The 21,760-nt window shown below is 46.8% G+C and overlaps 1 protein-coding gene and 1 long non-coding RNA gene across 5 annotated transcripts in view; one reads left to right on the forward strand and one right to left on the reverse strand.

Moving 5' to 3' along the window:
- The window catches only part of LARGE1 (LARGE xylosyl- and glucuronyltransferase 1), a 603,451-nt gene that overhangs the window by 567,300 nt on the left and 14,391 nt on the right, over positions 1-21,760 (forward strand). For 3 of the 4 annotated variants that reach the window (XM_082420992.1, XM_082420994.1, XM_082420993.1), the window contains exon 12: positions 5,334-5,612. The exons of the other annotated variant lie outside the window; for it this stretch is intronic. In XM_082420992.1, the coding sequence (XP_082277118.1) occupies positions 5,334-5,612 (279 nt within the window). The remainder of the gene's footprint in view (positions 1-5,333; positions 5,613-21,760) is intronic. 4 annotated transcript variants of the gene reach the window in all.
- LOC309641222 overlaps positions 1-21,760 on the reverse strand; it is a 551,394-nt gene that overhangs the window by 446,763 nt on the left and 82,871 nt on the right. The window lies entirely within an intron of this gene.

Consider the following 21,760-nt stretch of genomic DNA (forward strand, 5'->3'; position numbering starts at 1 on the left):
CTACCCAGAATTTACAAACAATTAGAAGACAAAAATTTTTAATTATTAACAACTCAAATCCATCCTTATGTATACACTTGTTATTAACAAAAGAATACAGACAGGACAGAGCCCCTCTTTCTGCGGCCACCCCGAAGCATCCAGCCTGGGCTGCAGGAAACCCGGCAGGACCTCCCCTCCCAGCCCGCTTAAAAGAAAGCCCCGGCACCTCTCACATCTGCTGCAAACACTAACCTCAGACGCCTTCCCTTCAGGGCACACACACATCCCCCAGCATGGCAGGCGTGTGATTCCCCCTAACGCGCTGTGACAAGCAGTGCCATCCAGACAGTACCTCAGAGAACCCAAGGAATTCCACACCCTAGCAAGAGACACTTAGCGGGACATAATCAAAAATTATAAAGCAGTCGCACAGGTGGATGAAGACGGCAGAAATTCCTCCTTCCACGCCGCCATCCCACATATCCAATTACGATGCAGCAGGCTGACTGGTGCCTGTTGGATTGATTTTTAATTGAGGAAACATTTCGGGTGTGTTTGTAAACCTTTGAGTCAGAAGTAGGCCCTACGTGAGTGCCACAACGAATTAGGGGCGCCAGCATGCAGGCTCCCGTGCCCAGCTCCCTCTAGAATTCCGTTCAGAAAGAATGAACGTTGCCTGCTGCAGCTGCGGAGCTGGCAGGGCGGCTCCTCGCCCAGGCGCTCGCTCAGGAAGCTTCCCTCCCATCCCAGCAGCGGACGAGAATGGTTGAAAGGACAGAGCGGGCTGGTTAGGAGGGATGCTGATTGCAGCATCCCTGCCACCTGGCCGGGAGACGCTCGCTCTGTTTCCTGCTCCTTGGATGAAGTCCTTGGAGTAGCAGCTACAGTCCCAGGGAATCACGTGGCTGATGGGCCTTCTCTCTGTTTTCTGCAAGCGGGGGAAGGAGAACATGAGCTGAGCTAATGGGGTCCCATCCTGTAGGTCCCATCCCTCCGCTGGCAGCACAGCATCTTCTGGGAGCTTGTTAGAACACAGATACAGGGACCCCATCCCAGGCCTGCCGAATGGGAATCTCTTACAGTGGGTCCCAGGGATCTGTGTTGTAATAAGCCTCCCAGGTGATCCTGAGCCAGCTGAAGCTTGGAAAGCATCGTTCTAGAGAGCGAGAGGTACTCCTTTCCCCATGTAACAGCCAGGGCGATCTTAATCTGGTCACATGATGCTTTCTCATTGCCTTTAGAATAGTATTAGAGCCGTCCACCATGACCTTGAAGGCCCCATAGGACCCGGCACCTGCCCAGCCCCCAAATCCTCTCCTTCTGCCCCTCACTTGCCTACGTGCCATCCACACTGGTCCTGTTTCTTCTTACTTGAGCGTGCTAAACTCTGTATCCCAAGGGCTCTTCCCTTTTCTTGGAAAGCTTTTCACCCAGGCTTTCTCAAGGCCAATCCTTCTCATGATCTGGGGCTCACGTTGACCTCTCCTGCAGGCCTGCCCTCACCGTTACTCTTTATCCTGTTTCCTGTTCTGTTGCCCCTCTGGCACTCAGTTCACTCTGAACTTACCTTGGTTTGTTTATTCCTTCTCTCCAGAAGTGCAGGAACCTTGTCTTTCTCGTTCATTCTGGGGCCCAGGACAATACCTGCACATCGCAGATACTCGCTGGATATTTGTTGGAGGAGCACATGTTTCAAAGGGAGGAGTTGAGCCTGAGGAGGAAATGACAGCTGTCACGTACGAGTGCCTGCTGCACCTCCAGCTCTGTGACACACACTTGAGAGTCATAAGTAAGCAGGCTGTTCACACAGTGGCGCTCGCAAGGTTCCAAGAGCAGCTCCGGGCAAGCCCCACCAAACAAGCACTTTTCAGCGCCCCTGCTTGTGTCACGTTGCTAATGCCCCGTGGACCAAAGCATGTCCCATGGCCAGCCCAGAATCAGTGGGGCGGAGGGTATTACCAAAAGGTGTAGATAGATAGAGGGGGAGGAATTTGTAGCCATTTTGTCATCGACAAAGGTATTTTTATCCCCTCTATGCATATGTGGAAATGGAAGCTCAAAGAACTATTGTCACTTGCCCAGAGATACTGACACAGGTCAGAGTTCAAACCCAGTTCTGCCTGAGCCCAGAACCCCCAGTTGCCCTCTGTACCCCGCAGCCTGCCTTGCTCTGTGTACCAGATTGGAGTCGTCTGCCTTGCAGGGAGTGGGTTCCCCATTCCAGCAGAGGCTGAGTGGCCACCTGCCTGGGCTGCTTGGCCAACTGACATTCTAGAATTCCTTCCAACCCCAGTCTTTTAGGTTTCGAATCAGCCGTCTCCCTGCCTGCTCCCTTTCACCTACACAGACTGTCTGGGGCCTCCTGTCTCAGTAGGACTCCCTGGGGGAAGCCCTGCTTCTTTCTAGGTCTTGCAGACGTATCTCTGGCCATTCCTGAGCCTTTGCCCTCCTCGTCCCAGCATGAAGCGATGGCGGGCGCTGTGGGGGAGGGGAGAGAGCATGGGACAGAGCATCAGGACGGGGTCCTCGTGTCAGCCCTTCCTCTCGTACACGGTGTGCTCTTCCGCAGGTCATGCTCTTCTCTGAGGCCGAGGCCTTTCATCATAACAATGCTATAATCAGACTAAAAATCTCAAAGATTCTTTCCAAACGGGTAGGAATTACCCATTTTTTGAATTAATCTTTGGCTCTTGAAACACTCTCCCTTGGCCCAAGTCCTTGCTGTGCCAGATCCTTTGTCTTCCTACGTAAGACACCAAAGAGAGACTTGGCACAAAACTCAACAGGAACTGCACAGGGACAGACCTTGGGGAGTAGGTGTGGGGAGAAACAACCAGGAGAAGGATGGAGAGACTGGGGGATCTTGGACTCCAAGAGAGACCAAGGAGGAGGAGGAAGGAATAGAGGGAAGCTGACACCAAGGTTAGAACACGTTCCTGTTTGGGGAAACAGGTGATGAGAAGATATTTGGGGAACATCTTTCTCAGCCAAAAACCGGTTCATGTTGAGTAGTGGTCTGGTTGGCACTGGGGTCAGACCTGGGTGCGAATCCAGCCCCGCCACTTTGTAGCTCTGTGACTTGAAAGAAGTCATTTCACCTCCTGGAGCTTCCTCACCTGTAAAACAGTGATGAGAATCTCCACTATGTCTATAGCATTACTGTAAATGTTACAAATGACAACAGCCGAAATGTGTCGGCACGCTGTGAGCAACAGATAAATGGTAGAGACGTATTGTCTCATGATCACGCTTTGTGTGTCATCATTATGATGAACCTCGCTCAGTTTGTCTGTTTCACCGTTGTTCGGGTCCTGGCAGAGAGCTTGGTTTTAAGGGAAAAGAGAGACTGGAGCTAGTGGCAGAGAGACAGAAGTGATTGTGCTATGATTCGTTTTCACTCAGTCAGTTTCTTTGGAACATCTGGCACCATTTCCTGTGGAGTCTGCATGGATATGATGTTTGTCACATCAGCAGCCCCTTTCTCCTGAGAACCCTAAGTATTTTGTGTCTCTGTTCTCTCTCTAAACTTTTCGCAGAGGTGGGAAGATGGGGCTGGACCAGGCAGGGCTTGCTCCCTGCTCGGAAAACTCAGACACTGAGTCCAAAACCAGGTCAGTGGGAGAATCCACAGCAGAAGCTGGTCTCTCTTCACGCTCAGTCAGACATGCCGCCTGCATCCACTCCCTTCAGCAGCTCTGACGTCCACATAGTAGAAATTATCCTTGCCCCGTACTCCCCAAATCTTAAAGGATTGGTACAAACATCTCTCTCATCCAAGTGCAGAGTCCTCCCATTTTGCAGACAATGCAACTGAGGTGCAGGTGGGATAATTCAAAATCCCAGATTCTCAAGAGCCCAGCAGAAACCAGGGCCCTTGTAGCAGAGGCCGAACACAAATTTCAGTGAAATCAAGCATTGTGGAGAATGTAGTGCCTCTTTCAAAACTGGCTGGGGTCAATTTGATTAACAAGTGCTATAAAGTATGAGAAATGGAGGGCATTTTACCGTGATGAATATCTTAATCCTCCTTAGTGAAAGAGGAAGCAAATCCACACAATACCAATTCACGGAATTACTGGGAGGAAACTGAAAGTCCATCAGGAAAGCCATTGACACAAGATAGGTGTGCCCATTTTCTTTTGCTTAGAAGCATGGAAATGCATGGAATCTATTTCCTGGTAATTGTCCGAATAAAGTGGGCATTCTGACCAGGAGACTGCTGATTATGTACCTCTTGCTGGGTAGGGAAAAATTGAAATAGGCTTTTGCTGTTTCTTAACCATAGATTTTATGTACCAGGCACTTCTAATGCTTCTGGGGGGTGGGGGGAGGGAACATTTTTCTAGATTTCTCTTCAGACATTTTTGCAGAACCCTCTTGGTTGGGAGCATCTTTCGTTTTTTCCTCTGGGCTCTGTTCCCACCCCACCCTCACTCTCCCTGGCTCAGCGCCTCTCGGGTAGCCTTGCAAAATTGCCTGGCGCCCTGGAGCAATAAGCGCTCTGAAAAATGAAGACACTGTCACCCCAGGCTCGCTTTTGTCCCCAGCATTCACATGATTTTTTTTCCTTGCCTTTGCCAGACACCCAAGAGTATTTTCTTCTCACTGTCTTCAAAGTCCTATGCATAAACCTAGCCACACACATTTGGTGCAAGTCCAAAAACCAAAGCTGACTGGACATGTAGAGCCTCAATTCCTTCATCAGGAAAACGGGGGAAATGACAGATGGGGCACAGGGTTTGGGGGAGAATTCTGGGAAGTGTCTGGTGCATAGTAATGAGTCAGTAATTGTGTTTATTATTACTCTTGTTTTTACTGCTTGTTTTAATGCTCCTTGTAACTCGTGGCCTCAGTTTGGCTAAATCTCCTATGGCTGGTGCCTGTTTCAGGAGAGTGGTGGGGCTGCTGTACACCTTTGCTGAGGGAGAAGGAGAGGTATAGGAGTTTTAAGCTGGAAAGGGATCTTTACATCATTTCATGTATTTTTTTCCCACCCATTATTGAAAAGAGGAGTCTGAAAAGAAGAAGCTTAGTATTGTGGGATGTGACTCTCTCCATATCACCCCTCTGGTTGGAAGCATTCAATAACTAGACGCAAAAAAGGTGAGTGTTTTTGTGCCCATTTTATAGATAAAAGAACTGAGGTTTGGTTCTTGGCCTCCATCACACAGTGATTAACATTTAGAGCAGGGGTTTGGATTTGGCGCTGACTGACCAACGGTGGATGGAGACGGAGTTCCCCAGCCCCAGGCTAGCGGACGGGACGAAGCGGGGATACACAGATGACACCCGTATATACGCAGATGAGGCCCGCGCATGCGCGGATGGGTCAGGTTTCCCGTCTCTTGCAGGCTCCAGATGCTCGAGGCCATCTGCAAGCACTGGGAGGGGCCCATCAGCCTGGCCCTCTACCTGTCGGACGCTGAGGCCCAGCAGTTCCTCCGCTACGCACAGGGCTCTGAGGTGCTCATGGGCCGCCACAACGTGGCCTACCACATCGTGTACAAGGAGGGCCAGTTCTACCCCGTGAACCTGCTGCGCAACGTGGCCATGAAGCACGTGGGCACGCCCTACATGTTCCTGTCCGACATCGACTTCCTGCCCATGTACGGACTCTATGAGTACCTCAGGTGAGGACCTATGGGGCTCAGGCGCGGGCAGTGCCGGGGCCGGAACCCCCTTTAGGATCGTCGTCTAGTCCAATGTTCCCTCTGTCGGTGGGTCAGCCAAGACCCAGAAGGGGACAGCACCGGCCCAAGTCCACCCATAGATAAACGGCCCCTGACTGCCGGGTTTGGAGGGGCACTTAGGCTATCCAGTGTCTGCATTTTTACGATGATCAGACTAGAACCCCAGTTGGCCTCATGAAATGTTTATGGCAGAGCTTGGTCCAGGAAGCATCTCCTGTCTCCCAGTCTAATGCTCTTCCTATAGCTTTGATGAAAACATATCATTCCTCTTCCAATTTTGGATCCGACAGCCTTCATCTAACCATTCTAGAAAGATCACTGCATATTCTGGAAAACAAATCAAAGTGGTGGTGATGGCTAACATTTATTGAAGTGCTCGCTGAGTGCCAGGCACTGTTCTGAATGCATGACAGGTGGGATTTCATTTCCTTCCCTTGTGGAGTCCCTGCCACGGGTACTATTATCATTCTTTATGTTGCCAGCGGGAGACTGGGAGCGAGATGGGGAGCTCACAGTAAAGTGGGAGCTGGGGTCAGCCGGCCTGACTCTCTGGGACTCCTTCCAGGTCTCCCCATGGGGGGCGGGGGGGGGCAGGCGTCCAGCAGCTGGGGAAAGCTCTCAGCTTGTTGCGTTTTTTATGGAATAACAAACCATCTGAACTGGAAGGGACTGTAGAATTCACCTAGCCCAAAAGTCCTCACGTGAGCAAACTAAAGTCACAAGATGTAAATGGTCAAAATTTGTTTTAATCTTTTATCACTGTCGTTTGTCAACATGAGTTATCTCTGCTGCCAAGTGAGTACCTTCCTGATCCAGGTACCACGAGGGGTGGTTTGCATATATTAATTGTCCTGCTGGAGCCACACATCAAGCCCAAAAGGCAGGCATGGTTACCCCCTCCCTTTTATTGTGGTGAACGGTGAGGCTCAGAGAAGCAAAGTAACCTGCTCGGGTGCGCCTAGGCTGCTCCAGGATTTGAACCAGTATCTGTCGGACCCCAGGTCTGCAGCCTGCCCTGCTTCATACTTGTCTGGCTGCTCTGGGGTTTATGACTGTCCCAAACAGAGCAGGGTCTGAATTCTCTCTCTCCTGGTCTCTTGGCCTCCACGACTTCCGTGTGTGTGTGTGTGTGTGTGTGTGTGTGTGTGTGTGTGTGTGTGTGTGTGCGTGTGTGTGTGTGCGCGCGCGCGTGCCTGTCTCTGTCTGTCTCTGTCTTAACTGTCTGTCTCACTCTCAAAAGAGCTCCCACAAGAGTCTTTAAACCTTTGGTACTAAAGCCAGAGCATGGATGTGATACGAGCTCCCTCCCTGCCCTGCTCTCTAGATCAAGGGAAGGCAGACTATTCTCTGTCCACTTTCTGAGTCAGGTTTCCTTCCAGGGTTATCTTGGGATGCCATAGCATCAGTCTCTCCCCTCTGAGCAGCTGGAGTCCCTTCCAGACTGTCTTTATTAAGAACAACAGGTGATGAGAAAACCGTAGTTCAAAGAGTCATGCACCGCAATGTTCATTGCAGCTCTATTTACAATAGCCAGGACATGGAAGCAAACTAAGTGTCCATCGACAGATGAATGGATAAAGAAGATGTGGCACATATATACAGTGGAATATTACTCAGACATAAAAAGAAACGAAACTGAGTTATTTGTAGTGAGGTGGATGGACCTAGAGTCTATCATACAAAGTAAGTCAGAAAGAGAAAAACAAATACCGTATGCTAACGCATATATATGGAATCTAAAAAAACAAACAAACAAAAACGATTCTTATGAACCTAGGGGCAGGACAGGAATGAAGACGCAGACATAGAGAATGGACTTGAGGACACGGGGAGGGGCAAGGGTAAGCTGGGACGAAGTGAGAGAGTGGCATGGACATATATACACTACCAAATGTAAAACAGATAGCTAGTGGGAAGCAGCCGCATAGCACAGGGAGATCAGCTCGGTGCTTTGTGACCACCTAGAGGGGTGGGATAGGGAGGGTGGGAGGGAGACGCAAGAGGGAGGGGATATGGGGATATATGTATACGTACAGCTAATTCACTTTGTTATAAAGCAGAAACTAACACACCATTGTAAAGCAATTATACTCCAATAAAGATGTTTTTAAAAAAAAACAACAGCAGGTGAGCGACCCCGAGTCAACATAACCCTGTCGGGGAGGATGAGAAGTGTCTTCCCAAAAAGCATCGGCTGTGGTAGGGAGCACCATGAACCCTAACTCCTGACCCTGCAGGGACTCCAGGAATGGAGCTGTCTTCCAGCTCCAGCTGGGCCTTGGGATCCCAGTGTGTGGAGTGAGGGCGCCCCCGTGTGGCCAGACAGCACTTTCAGCCCCTGATTCCTGTGAAGTGTGAAACCTCTGCAGCTTGCAGGATGATGTCAGGCTCTGGGTGTGTCAGGCGGGGCTTCCAAGGGAACAGACGGTAGGGGTGAGGGCTGCCCTCCCCCAGCAAGAGAGGCTTCGCTATGGGACCACAGCCCACCTTCTGGGGCTCTTCTCCAGGAGCACCCGCAGAGACTTCCTTCCAGCTTGTTGAAGGTGAACTGGCCCCATCTTAAAAGTCTGTGGTCTCTGCTCCCCCATCCAAAGACTATATCATCTTGCCTCGTGGGCCTCGTGATTTGAAAAACATTACACATGAACAGACTGCGTTTTATGTCATCTTCGTATGTTTTATTGATCAAAGACATCAATAACGGCTAATCATGACCTTACCCAATGTGAGATAACTGGTATTGCCCGTTAATTAGCATTTCCTTACTGCACAGTCACCTGAAGTTTGAGTTGGCCTTTAGCCACCTCCTCACAAGAAGGTGTGTGGTTCCCCTCGCGCATTTTGAAAGGTTGCAGATTGCCCCTGAAACCCCATTGCTTTCTTCACAGGCCCTATAGGAGTGCAGAGACCCTGAGTTGAGAATAACTGATCTTGTCCAGTGCTCTTTTACTGCACATGTGAAAACAGACCAGAGAAGCAAAGCGACTTCCGTCTAGAGTGAAAAGAGAGTGGGACTTTCCGGATTCTTTCTTCTCCATCCATAGTATCCATTCATTTAGTGAGTAACCATTTACGAGGCACATTAGGGGCCCCCGTATCTGTGAACCACACAGATAGGATCTGTGAATCCTAGAGCTTTAGACCAACAGGAATGACAGTTGAGCAAAGACGCAGACTCCTTGGGTACTGTGATAGGTGTGTCCTCTCCCAGGGTTATCAGCCTCATCTGGGGGGGGGGGAGGCAGTATAGGAAAGGATGTCCTGGAGAGGTTAGATCTAAATGGAGGCCTGAGGCTGAGCTGGAGTTGGCCAGGAGAGGGGACGATGTTCCAGGTAGAGAGAGAGATCCATTCTGGAGAGGCAGGTGGCCAGAGCCCTGATGGGGAGAACAGCAAGAGATGATGTGGCCAGAAATGTAAGCCAGGGTGGGTCCCTCAGGACTTCTCATAAAATACGCTAAGGAGTTTGGGCTTTATGAGGCGGGGTGGGGGGGTGGGTAATGGAAGATCACTGAGAGAATGGCATGATTAGATGTGCATTTAAGGAAGATCACTCTTGTTGCATCAGGGAAGGCTCACAGTCAGTAGGGCCAGAGGAGATAAGTTAGGGGGCTCTTGTGTTCATTCTGGTGAGAGATGTTGGAGGCCTAGCGAAGGGGTCAGAAGTAGCAGCAGAGACAGGTAGATGGACCAGAGAGAGATTCCACAGCTGGAATCAGTAACTGTCTGCAAAGGTGGCTGGGCTTTGGAAGGCAAGACAGGGAACCTCTTTCAAATGTTGTCACCTGAGACTTCCTTTTCAAAAGCCTGTACCTAGAAGTCCTGCCTGTTTTGGCCTGTGTCTCGTGCTGGCCCCCTCTTGGTCTGCTGTGCCCACGTCCTTCCTGGACTAAGCAGGATATCATGGCATTGACTCTTGAGTGTCATGGTAGACAGGTACCTGCTGCAACCCTGGTTCCAACTCACACTCTGTGCCGTAAAAAACTGTGTGACTTCCAACAATTCTGTTTTCTTCAACCTGTTTCCTCATTGTGAAATGAATAAATGGACTTATGTCAGGAGTCACAAACACACATGCCTGCTGGGGCCAGGACCTTGGCCTAAAGGAACCAAGGATGCTGAGTACAATTCACTAGGGAGACCGGAGCCCCCATCTCAGGCAGCTGCCACCTCTGCATTCTGATTGTGGAATTATTGCTCTGGAGAGGATAGAGGGCAAGGCTAAGGTCTTCATATTTTTCAAGAGGAGCTAGAAATCTGGATTTTCATGTTTTAATTTTTAGTGATGACAACTAATTTTTAAAAAAATTTAAATACTGTTGAGTCAGACCAAACATGTCTTCAGGATGAATAGAACCTTCTCGTCCCCACAGACCACCAGTTTGTGACCTCTGACCTTTTTAAAAAAAATTTTATTGGAGTATAGGTGATTTATAATGTTGTGTTACTTTCTGGTGTACAGCAAAGTGATTCAGTTATACCTATACATATATTCATTCTTTTTTAGATTCTTTTCTCATATAGGTTATCACAGAATATTGGGTAGAGTTGCCAGTGCTATACAGGCGGTCCCTGCTGGTCATCTGTCTTATGATATAGTAGTGTGTGTGTGTTCATCCCAAGCTCCTGATTTATCCTCCCCCCCACCTTTCCCCTTTGGTAACCATAAGTTTGTTTTTGATGTCTATAAGTCTGCTTCTCTTTTGTAAATAAGTTCATTTGTATCTCTTTTTTTCATTAGATTCCACATATAAGTGATAACATATGGTATTTGTCTTTCTCTGGCTTATTTCACGTAGTATGATAATCTCTAGGTCCATGCATGTTGCTGCAAATGGCATTATTTCATTCTTTTTTATGACTGAGTAATATTCCGTTGTATATATGTACCACATCTTTATCCATTCCTCTGTCGAAGGACATTTAGGTTGCTTCCATGTCTTGGCTATTGTAAATAGTGCTGCAGTGAACATTAAGGTGCATGTATCCTTTCGGACTATGGTTTTCTCCAGATATATGCCCTGCCCAGGGGTGGGACTGCCAGATCATATGGTAGTTCTATTTGTAGTTTTTTAAGGAACCTCCATAGTGGCTGCACCAATTTACATTCCCACCAACAGTGCAAGAGGGTTCCCTTTTCTCCACACCCTCTCCAGCATTTATTGTTTGTAGACTTTTTGATGATGGCCATTCTGACCGTTATGAGGCGCTAACTCATTGTAGTTTTGATTTGCATTTCTCTGATAATTGGTGATGTTAAGCATCTTCTTATGTGCTTTTTGGCCATCTGTATGTCTTCTTTGGAGAAATGTCTATTTAGATCTTCTGCCCATTTTTTGATTGGGTTGTTTGTTTTTTTGACGTAGAACTGCATGAGCTGTTTGTAAATTTTAGAGATTAGTCCCTTGTCGGTATGACCTCTGACCTTGATCATTTCTAGGAACTAGAATTTTGAGAACTGGTAAGGAATACGATTCTATCAGAAGTCCCAAATAAGCGTGCACTATCCTTTTCATGTGAAGATAACCATATTGACTTGCCATTAGCTTAAGGAAAAATTTCTTCTGTGTGAGGTAAGTGTTATTACAGGTGACCAAACTGAGGCCCCAGAGAGGTTAAATCTTAGTGTCAGAGGAGGAAGGTGGCCACCCCCTCTACAGTAGCCTGCTCGTTAATGGAAGGGGCTAGATCCCTCTCAAAACTCAGGATACCGGAGCAGGCTGATTGGCAGCCCTTCGATTAGACCTCCAAACACTTACCCGTATCACCCCTTTTGGGGAGCCTACTTGGTTACCAAAAAAAGTTCAGCATCGTAGCTCCCTGAGCAGTTGCTTAGCAACCAGCTATTATCATAGCAAAAACAAACAGATCAACTGGAAAATAATGAAATCGGTTATATGCATGGGCATAGCTGCAGAGTTTCACTAAAATATCACTCCCACCCCTTCACCTGTGTCTTCTAAAAAATGAGGGTGGAGATGTGCAGCTTTCACTCCTGATTTCAGAAATGTCAAGTGAAATTCAGCAGGCATGGCGGAAGTCACGCAGACCTGCCTTTGCCTGCAGGTTCTACGGTGCTTATCAAGGATGTGACTCGGGGTTGCTTATTTCGTCTCCCCAGTCCTCTACTTCCTCAGTTAGTAAAGGGGCTAGTAATAGCTTCTTGCAGGGGTCTAGTAGGTGTTCAACAGAAGTTAATTTTCTGTGCTTTGGCCCATTCTCAGCGCTCAGAACTTAACGTCTTTGCCAGGCCCCCGCCCAAACCCCCACTGTTGCGAACTGCCGCCTTCAGTACAGCCTGGTAACTTCGTGTAACCGTCTCTTTTTTTTTTTTTTTTTTTTTAATGAAATGAGAAACTATATACTCATGCTCATTCACTCCAGAAACTATTGAGTGAGCACCTACTATGTGCCAGGCAGTGTGCTGCATTGTGACAGTGCTGTCTCTGGATTCGCTCGACCTGCCTCTCAACACTGAGCACTCCTTACTCAGCATTTACTGGACCTTGGGAAAGGTACTTAGCCCTCAAACTTTCCACCTATGAAGTGGGGATCATATTCTTTCTTCCCTCTTAAGGTTCTGGGAAGGTTAAATGGAATAGTACTTGGCAAGCACCTAGCACATGCCTGGCATGTTCTGCATTCCACAGATATACACTGTGCATCTGCCATGACCAGGCTCTGTTCTAGGCACTGGGGCTTTCGCGGTGCACAGCACAGGCCGGGTTCCTGCCCTCATGGGGTTGCGTTCTAGGGGGCACTCCAGCTGCACGCCCTGCTGCTGCTCTTGTCATTATCAATACAGGTACAGAGATAAAAGATGATAACGGGAGCTCAGACTCACAAGATGATGACCCAGTGTGGCTGGGCTGGGAAGGCCTCGAAACTAGGTGATCGTTCAGTTCAGGCTTTAAGGACTAATAGGTATAAAGGCATGAAATATCTTGGCATGTTCAAGGAATGTTCCAGAATGGTAGAGGCCTAGACAGCTCTGTCAGGTGGGACGTCCCACATGCATGAGACTGGGGCAGGTTTCTCGCCTCTTTCCCTAACCCAGCAGAATCCTCACCTTTGTTCAGTGCTTGAAGCTTTAAATCTCTGTGCTTTGCTTTGCAAATGTTGCCTCGCTTTCGAGGGGACAAACGTGCCACGTTGGTTGAGACTATATCCTGAGAGTGTACAGGAGTGACAGATTCCAGTTTTATTGTGTTCTCTGCAGGATGACATCTAACCGCCCTCCCCCATCACGTGTCCCCTGGCACATGATGGCGGCTTTGTAAACACTGGTTGAATGAAGGACAGAAATGTGAACAAGGCCAGGGACAGGTGGCGCCAGGCGAGGCCGACTGGCTGCTCGATGAGGGACATTACCAGGTGGCATTCCCTTGTGTACATTCGTCATTTTGTTTCTACTGTAGCATTTATTGAGCACGTATTAGAGGCCAAGCACTGTCGCAGGCACTTTCGCATGTATTTTGTCATTTAACCTCATCGCAGTTCATTTAACAGATGAGGATGCCTGGGTGAAATAACGTGCCCACGGGCACAGCATCACTAAGCAGACATCTTGCTTATCCTGGCTTATCCAAAGGCGTTCTGTGCTTACTGTTTTTATAATGTTTGTTTGTTTGTTTTATTGAAGTATAGTTGATTTACAATGTTGTGTTAATTTCTCCTGTACAGCAAAGTGATTCAATTATACATATATGTTTACATTTTTATATTTTTTTCCATTTTGGTTTATCACAGGATATTGAATATAGTTCCCTGTGCTATATAGTAGGACCTTGTTGTTTATCCATCCTATATATAATAATTTGCATCTGCTAACCCCAAACTCCCACTCCATCCCTCCACATCCCCTTGCCCCCTGGGCAACCACAAGTCTGCTCTCTATGTCTGTGAGTTTCTGTTTTGTACATAAGTTCATTTGTGGCATATTTTAGATTCCACATACAAGGGATATCATATGGTAATTGTCTTTCTCTGGCTTATTTCACTTAGTATGATAATCTCTAAATCCATGCATGTTGCTGCAAATGGCATTATTTCATTCTTTTTTCATGGCTGAGTAGTATTCCATTGTATATATGTACCACATCTTCTTTATCCATTCATCTGTCGATGGACACTTAGGTTGCTTCCATGTCCTGGCTGTTGTAAATAGTGCTGCAATGAACATTGTGGTACACGACTCTTTTTGAATTATGGTTTTCTCTGGGTATAGGCCCAGGAGTGGGATTGCTGGGTCATATGGTAATTCTATTTTTAGTTTTTTGAGGAACCTCCATACTGTTCTCCACAGCGGCTGCACCAATTTACATTCCCACCAACAATGTGGGGGGGGGGTTCCCTTTTCTCCACACCCTCTCCCGCCATTTGTTTGCTGTTGTGCTTAACCTGTTTATTGATCCAAACGCCTGATGGGCTGATCTCTACCATCATCATGATGGCCATGATCATCCTCATAGGTTGTAGTTATCAAGTGCATTCTATGCGTTGAAGAACTGTCTTAAGCTCTACATGAGATAATCCATTTAATTTGTACAAAACCCCACAGCCCAAGTCCCAGTATATCCCCATCTCAGAGAGGATAAAACAGTGGCACAAAGATGTAACTTGCTGGAGAGAACGAGCAGGTGAGTGTCCAGGTAGGGCCTGAATCTGGGCAGGCTGCCCCAGAGCTGCCCTCTGAACTGCAAAACTCTTGATGGCCCCTCCGGTTAACCTCCAGCTCACAGCTGACCCGGGGCAGCACATAGAAAGCACCGCTGGATGTTCAGCCGTGATTGCTAACAGCAAACAGGGCAGTGGGGTAATTAATTAGATAGACAGGAATGAATAAGGTTGTTGAGAAGGACATGAGATTCTGACTATAGAGTCCCTGGCACAGAGCCGGGAGCAGTCAACGATAGTTTTTTCTTTTATTAACATGCCCCCAAAAGCTCATTCTTTGCTTCTCTTTCCTTCCTGCCCCTCCCTGCCTGACAGCTTCTCCCTCTGGATGTGTTAATGCCATCAATTCAGGAACCACCCAGTTTTGCTGGCCCTGGGGGCCCCCCCAGCTCTCAAGATGACTCTGCCCCTCTCTGCCCGCATCCCTGATGTGTCAGTCTCACGGTGCCACGCCCTGTAGGCAGCTTTATCTCCCTCATTTGCAAGTCCTTGCTGTTGTCCCCACACACCTCCTGGAAGCCTGTCTGCTGGGAGCTCATTTCCTAGGCAACTATAATAGAATGTGAGCAAACCCCATTACCCGGCCTCCTGTGCAGGGGAGTGCAGCAAGGCCTGGGACGGGCTGTGCCCAGGTCTGCCTCCACAGTTATCTGAGCAGATGATAAGCACAGCTTAACTCTGCTCCCTCTGCCCTCTCTGCCCAGAGGTAGGTTGCTAAGTCCTGAAAAGTGTTATTCAGATGATTTCCCATTGCTCTGGTTGGAAGCCATGATTCTATCTGGTACTCTTGAAGGTAGGCAATGTAAGGGGTGTGGGGGGCAGCTGGGGACCAGGGGGCTTCTCAGAGCCACAGACACACATGTACACGTGCACATGCACCTATCTGTGCTTCTCACTGGTTGCTGGTGTCTGTGGCCGCGGTAGCCCTGCTGCTCTTCACCATCTGCCGGCTTGCTCACTGGTTCTGTTTGCACCGCGCCCACGTAGTTCCAGGAATAAGCTGAAATCAGAAAGGTACGGGGGAATCTCAGCCTTCTCTTCAAATAGGGATCACCCCAACTGTGCCCGTCTACGCCTCGTGAGCCTCGTGAGCCTCGTGGGAGGACCCGAGGGTGCCGGCAGCCTGTGCAGGCTGAGGAAGGGAGAGAGACGTTTACAAACACCCCCCTTCCCATGCACCTGGTGGTGTGCTAGGTGCTTGACAAATGTTTTTTGGGTTTTTTGTTTGTTTTGTTTTGGCCATGCTCTGCTGGCATGCGGGCTCTTAGTTCCCTAACCAGGGTTCGAACCCACGCCCCCTGCAGTGGAAGTGCAGAGTCTTAACCACTGGACCACCAGGGAAGTCCCTAAATGTTATCTTTTTTAATCACAAACGTTATCATTTTTTAAATGCAAAAGATAAACTTGATCAAAAGTCGTATGTATTTAAGTGGCAGAACTACAACTGCCACCCAGCTCTGTTGCTTCCAAAGAGCCCTCTTCACAGTACCACCCTCTCTCTCACGTAAGACAACTGCAAATTGATTCCTTCATTCCCTGCGTATTTATTGCATGCCTGCTGTGTGCCTGACACAGTGCCAGAGCTAGAAACATAACCATGAACAAGGCTCATCCTTGACCTCAAGCCTAGCAGAGCTGATTGATAGGTACATAAGCAGGCACTCTGCATGTTATTACTACTGCCACCACCCGCCATCCTCGGTGAGCAAAAAAGTCCAGGACGATGCCCACCATCCCTAATTATTAGAGAAATGCAAATCAAAACTACAATGAGGTACCACCTCACACCTGTCAGGATGGCCAGCATCAAAACATCTACAAGCAATAAATGCTGCAGAGGGTGTGGAGAAAAGGGAACCCTCCTACACTGTTGGTGGGAATATAAATTGGTACAACCATTATGGAGAACAGTATGGAGGTTCCTTAAAAGACTAAAAATAGAAGGGCTTCCCTGGTGGCGCAGTGGTTGAGAATCTGCCTGCCAATGCAGGGGACACAGGTTCGAGCCCTGGCCTGGGAGGATCCCACATGCCGCGGAGCAACTAGGCCCGTGAACCACAATTACTGAGCCTGCGCGTCTGGAGCCTGTGCTCCGCAACAAGAGAGGCCGCGATAGTGAGAGGCCCGCGCACCGCGATGAGGAGTGGCCCCCGCTTGCCACAACTAGAGAAAGCCCTCGCACAGAAATGAAGACCCAACACAGCCATAAATAAATAAATTAATTAAAACAAAACAAAACAAAAAGGCTAAAAATAGAACTACCATATGATCCAGCAATCCCACTCCTGGGCATATATCCAGAGAAAACCATAATTTTAAGAGATACATGCACCCCAATGTTCATAGCAGCACTATTTACAATAGCCAAGAGACGGAAGCAGCCTAAGTGTCCATGGACAGAGGAATGGATAAAGAAGATGTGTCACATATATACAATGGAATATTACTCAGCCATGAAAAAGAATGAAATAATGCCATTTGCAGCAACATGCATACACCTAGAGATTATCATACTAAGTGAAATAAGCCAGAGAAAGACAAATACCATATGATAATCACTTACATGTGGAATCTTAAAAAATGATACAAATGAACTTGTTCACAAAACAGAAACAGACTCACAGACATCAAAAACAAACTTATGGTTACCAAAGTGGAAAGGAAGTGGGGAGGGATAAATTAGGAGTTTGGGATTAACATAGTCACACTACTATATATAAAATAGATAATCAACAAGGACCTACTATATAGCACAGGGAACTCTACTCAGTATTCTGTAATAACCTATATGGCAAAAGAATCTGAAAAAGAATGGATACACGTATATGTATAACTGAATCACTTTGCTGTACACCTGAAACTAACACAACATTGTAAAACAACTGTACTCCAATATAAAATAAAAATTAAAAAGAAAAGTCCAGGACGAACCAGTCCCAAAGAAGATGTAGCCCCATCGTCAAGGGGGACACATCAAGGCCAACAGAGGTGGGCAGGGGAGGTGCAGGGAAGTAAAGTTCTCTAATTGGCTGCACACAAAGACGTAAGAGAAAGCGTGATACTGTTCTGGGGTTTCAGAAACAGACACACACTCCAGCACAAATTTCTTTCCCTCCTCCCATTCCTTTTAATATAACTTGCCTGTGAGTGAGTCCTGGGAACTTGTATGAGCATCGCTTGGATTCCTTACAACACAGGGTTGATTAAACAATGGGCTCTCTGACATTTGATGCTGTGGACCTCCGAGGCTCTGAGAGCCGACGTCTCATTCTCTCCGGGCATCCTGACGGCAGCCGCAGTGCCTTCGGCCCCATGGTTCCGAGCAGTTTGTCACCTGTCAGCACCAGCCTCAGCCATTCATTGCACCAACACAAAGAAATCAGCCCAACCACTTCTGTTATAGGAGTGGAAGCTCTCGTGTCTAGAGAGTGAGGATCTCCATCCCTGCCCAGGGAGTAGGGGCAACGAGATGTGTCCAGATGGTAACCAGCATCAAGAGGGCTGATGGCATAAAACAATTACCCTGACCAAAGCCCAAGAGGGTGGGAAGATGTTCTCCAGAATTCTGGGACATTGTTCTAAAGCTAAGGGCAGCGGGAGTGGTCTTTAGCACCAAGTGCAGAGAAAAGTCAAGAAAGATGAGAAAGGAGAAGTCTGTTGGATTTGACAATGAGAGGCCATTGCCAACCTTGGCCTGATCCAAGGAGTCAGAGGCAGACTGTAGTTGTTAGAGAAGCTAGTGGATGATAAAGAAAAAAAAAAAAAATCACCAGCACAGGAGGCTCAGTAAGCCAGGAGGTCAACGCCCGTCTCTGCACCTCCAAACGCTACCTGTGTTGTGGCCTCTGCCCAGTTAGCTGCTACAACGTGGGATCCACCATCGGGATGCCAAAGGGGCATCAGCGTGCAGGCTGCAGCCTCCTGCCGTCTCCCTCCGTCCCCTTCCTAACCTCTCCCACCAACTGCCTTAATCCATGGGCTCCAAGAAGCTCATTGCTCTAGCTGCAAAGTCACCACATTAACAGACTCGGTCCACATAGATCCTGCGATTATTGATCTTTCCAGGTTATTTCTACACTGGTGCAGCCTTCATTCATACAATGATGATTTTATCATCATCATCATTTGTTGTTTTAAGGCAAATTACTTAACCTCTCAGAGTTTGAATGTCTTCTTCAGTAAACTGGGAATACTAGTACTTATGTCATAGTATATCAGCAATGATTCAAGGAGTAATGCCTATAAAGTGCCTGGCACAGTGCTTGTTACTGAAACGTTGAAGAAATACAAGCACTTTTGATTACTGTTTGTTTATTGACCACTTACAATGTACCAGGTGTGTTCTAAGAAATTCAGTTCCCCTGAATCCTATATGCTTTCTTATTTCCAAATTTTGCAAATACCTTGAACCCCCTCGCCTGAGTGGCTAACTTCTGCTTTTTTTTTTTTTTTTTTACTTATTTATTTTTGGTTGAATTGGGTCTTTGTTGCTGTGCACGGGCTTTCTCTAGTTGAGGCAAGGGGGGGGCTACTCTTTATTGCGATGTGCGGGCTTCTCATTGCAGGGGCTTCTCGTTGCGGAGCACGGACTCTAGGCAGGCGGGCTTCAGTAGTTGTGGCTCGCAGGCTCTAGAGCGCAGGTTCAGTAGTTGTGGCGCACAGGCTTAGTTGCTCCGTGGCATGTGGGATCTTCCCGGACCAGGTCTCGAACCCGTGTCCCCTGCATTGGCAGGCGGATTCTTAACCACTGCGCCACCAGGGAAGTCCCACTTCTGCTTTTTAGAACACAGCTCAACCAATGACATTTTTCACAGAACTAGAACAAAAAAATTTTGAATTTATATGGAAACATAAAAGACCCCGAATAGCCAAAGCAATCCTGAGAAAGAAAAACAGAGCTGGAGGAATCAGACTCCCTGACTTCAGACTATACTACAAAGCCAGAGTAATCAAGACAATATGTTACTGGCACAAAAACAGAAATATAGATCAATGGAACAAGATAGAGAGCCCAGAAATAAATTCGTGCACCTATGGTCAATTAATCTACGACAAAGGAGGCAAGAATATACAACAGAGAAAAGACAGTCTCTTCAATAAGTGGTGCTGGGAAAACTGGACAGCTACATGTAAAAAAAATGAAATTAGAACATTCTCTAACACCATACACAAAAATAAACTCGAAATGGATCAAAGACCTAAATGTAAGGCCGGACAATATAAAACTCTTAGAGGAGAACATAGGCAGAACACTTTTTCACATAAATCACAACGGTATCTTTTTTGATCCACCTTCCAGAGTAACGAAAATAAAAACAAAAATAAACAAATGGGACTTAATTAAACTTAAAAGCTTCTGCACAACAAAGGAAACCATAAACAAAACGAAAACACAACCCACAGAATGGGAGAAAATATTTGCAAATGAAGTGACCAACAAGGGATTAATCTCCAAAATATACAAACAGCTCATGTAGCTCTATGTCAAAAAAACAAACGAGCCAATTGAAAAATGGGCAGAAGAACTAAACAGATATTTCTCCAAAGAACACATACAGATGGCCAATAGACACATGAAAAATACTCAACATCACTAATTATCAGAGAAATGCAAATCAAAACTACAATGAGGTATCACCTCACACCAGTCAAAATGACCATCATCAAAAAGTTGACAAATAATAAATGCTGGAGAGGGTGTGGAGAAAAGGGAACCCTCTTACACTATTGGTAGGAATGTAAATTGATACAACCACTACTGAGAACAGTATGGAGTTTCCTTAAAAATCTAAAAATAGAACTCCCATATGATCCAGCAATCCCACTCTGAGGTATATATCCAGAGAAAACCATAATTCAAAAAGATACATGCACCCCAATGTTCATTGCTGCACTGTTTACAATAGCCAAGACATGGAAGCAACCTAAAAGTCCATCCACAGATGAATGGGTAAAGAAGATGTGGTATACATATATATAATCAATATTGCTCAGCCATAAAAAAAAAGAATGAAACAGTGCCATTTGCAGCAACATGGATGGACCTAGGGATTATCATACTAAGTGAAGTCAGACAGAGAAAGACAAATACCACATGATATCACTCATATGTGGAATCTTTTTTAAAAAAAGATACAAATGAACTTATTTACAAAAACAGATTTACAGATATTGAAAACAAACCTATGGTTACCAAAGGGGAAAGGTGGAGGGGGAGGGATAAATCAGGAGCTTGGGATTAACACCCACACACTACCATGTATAAGATAGATAACCAACAAGGACCTACTTTATAGCTCAGGGAACTCTACTCAATCCTCTGTGATAACCTATATGAGAAAAGAATCTTAAAATGAATGAATATATGTATATGTATAACTGAATCACTTTTCTGTACTCCTGAAAATAACACAACATTATAAAACTGTACTCCAATAAAATTAAAATTTTTTTTAAATGTATCATTTTAACCCATCTATACATTTTTAAGTGTACAGTTTAGTGGCATTAAAAGAATATTCTCATTGTTTTGCAGCCATCACCATCATCTATCTCCAGAATTCTTTGTGCCTTCAAAACTGAAACTCTGTAACCGTTAAACAATAACTCCCCATTCCCTCTCTGCTCAGTGCCTGATAATCTTTAGTATACTTTTTGTCTCTATGAAAAAATGAAAAGGACACAGCTCAGTGATGGGAAGTTCCACACCAGAGAGCCTACACTTCTGCCTCTCTCCCTCCCTCCACTTTGGGCTCTGTCAGGACAGAGGTTATATCTGTTCACCCAGCTCTGGACTCAATATTTCTGTCTGGCTTCATAAATATTCACTAATTAATGAATATATTATCTTAGTTCTCTTAATAACCAAGCCTGTGAAGTATTTGTTATCATCAAGATAAGGAAACAAAAGCCCAGAGTTAAGAAAATTGCCCATGATTACACGGTTAGTAAAGTGGTGTTGAGATAGAATCAGCATCGTCTGATGCGGAAGATCAAGCTCTTTTTCTCACTCTTCAGCCTCTCTTCGAACTGGCAGCCCCTGAGAGAGACCCATTCCCCACAAGGGTTGAAAACCGTTTTAGTTGGCTCCTCTTGAAACATCGGAATATCTGGCCACCCCATAAGGTAGCACCTGTGTTACATCAAGGGCCCCGTGATTGACCTCCCAGCTTCTACCCAGGCGACCCTACAGTCGGCTCTCAACACAGCAGCAGAGTGATTCTTCTAACACAGAAAACAGATCCTCTGACTCCCCAGCTCAGAGTTCCCTGGTGGCTCCCCATCTCACTGAGGAAGATCTCAAGACCTTTGTATTAGTTTCCTGTTGCTGCTGTAAGGATGCCGAAAAGGGTCTGTGGAGGCTAAAATCCAGGCGTCAGCAGGGCTGCTGTCTGGAGGCTCTAGGGGAGAATC

The sequence above is a fragment of the Balaenoptera physalus genome (assembly GCF_965194825.1).
Source record: "Balaenoptera physalus genome assembly, chromosome: 13".
Classification (NCBI taxonomy): domain Eukaryota; kingdom Metazoa; phylum Chordata; class Mammalia; order Artiodactyla; family Balaenopteridae; genus Balaenoptera; species Balaenoptera physalus.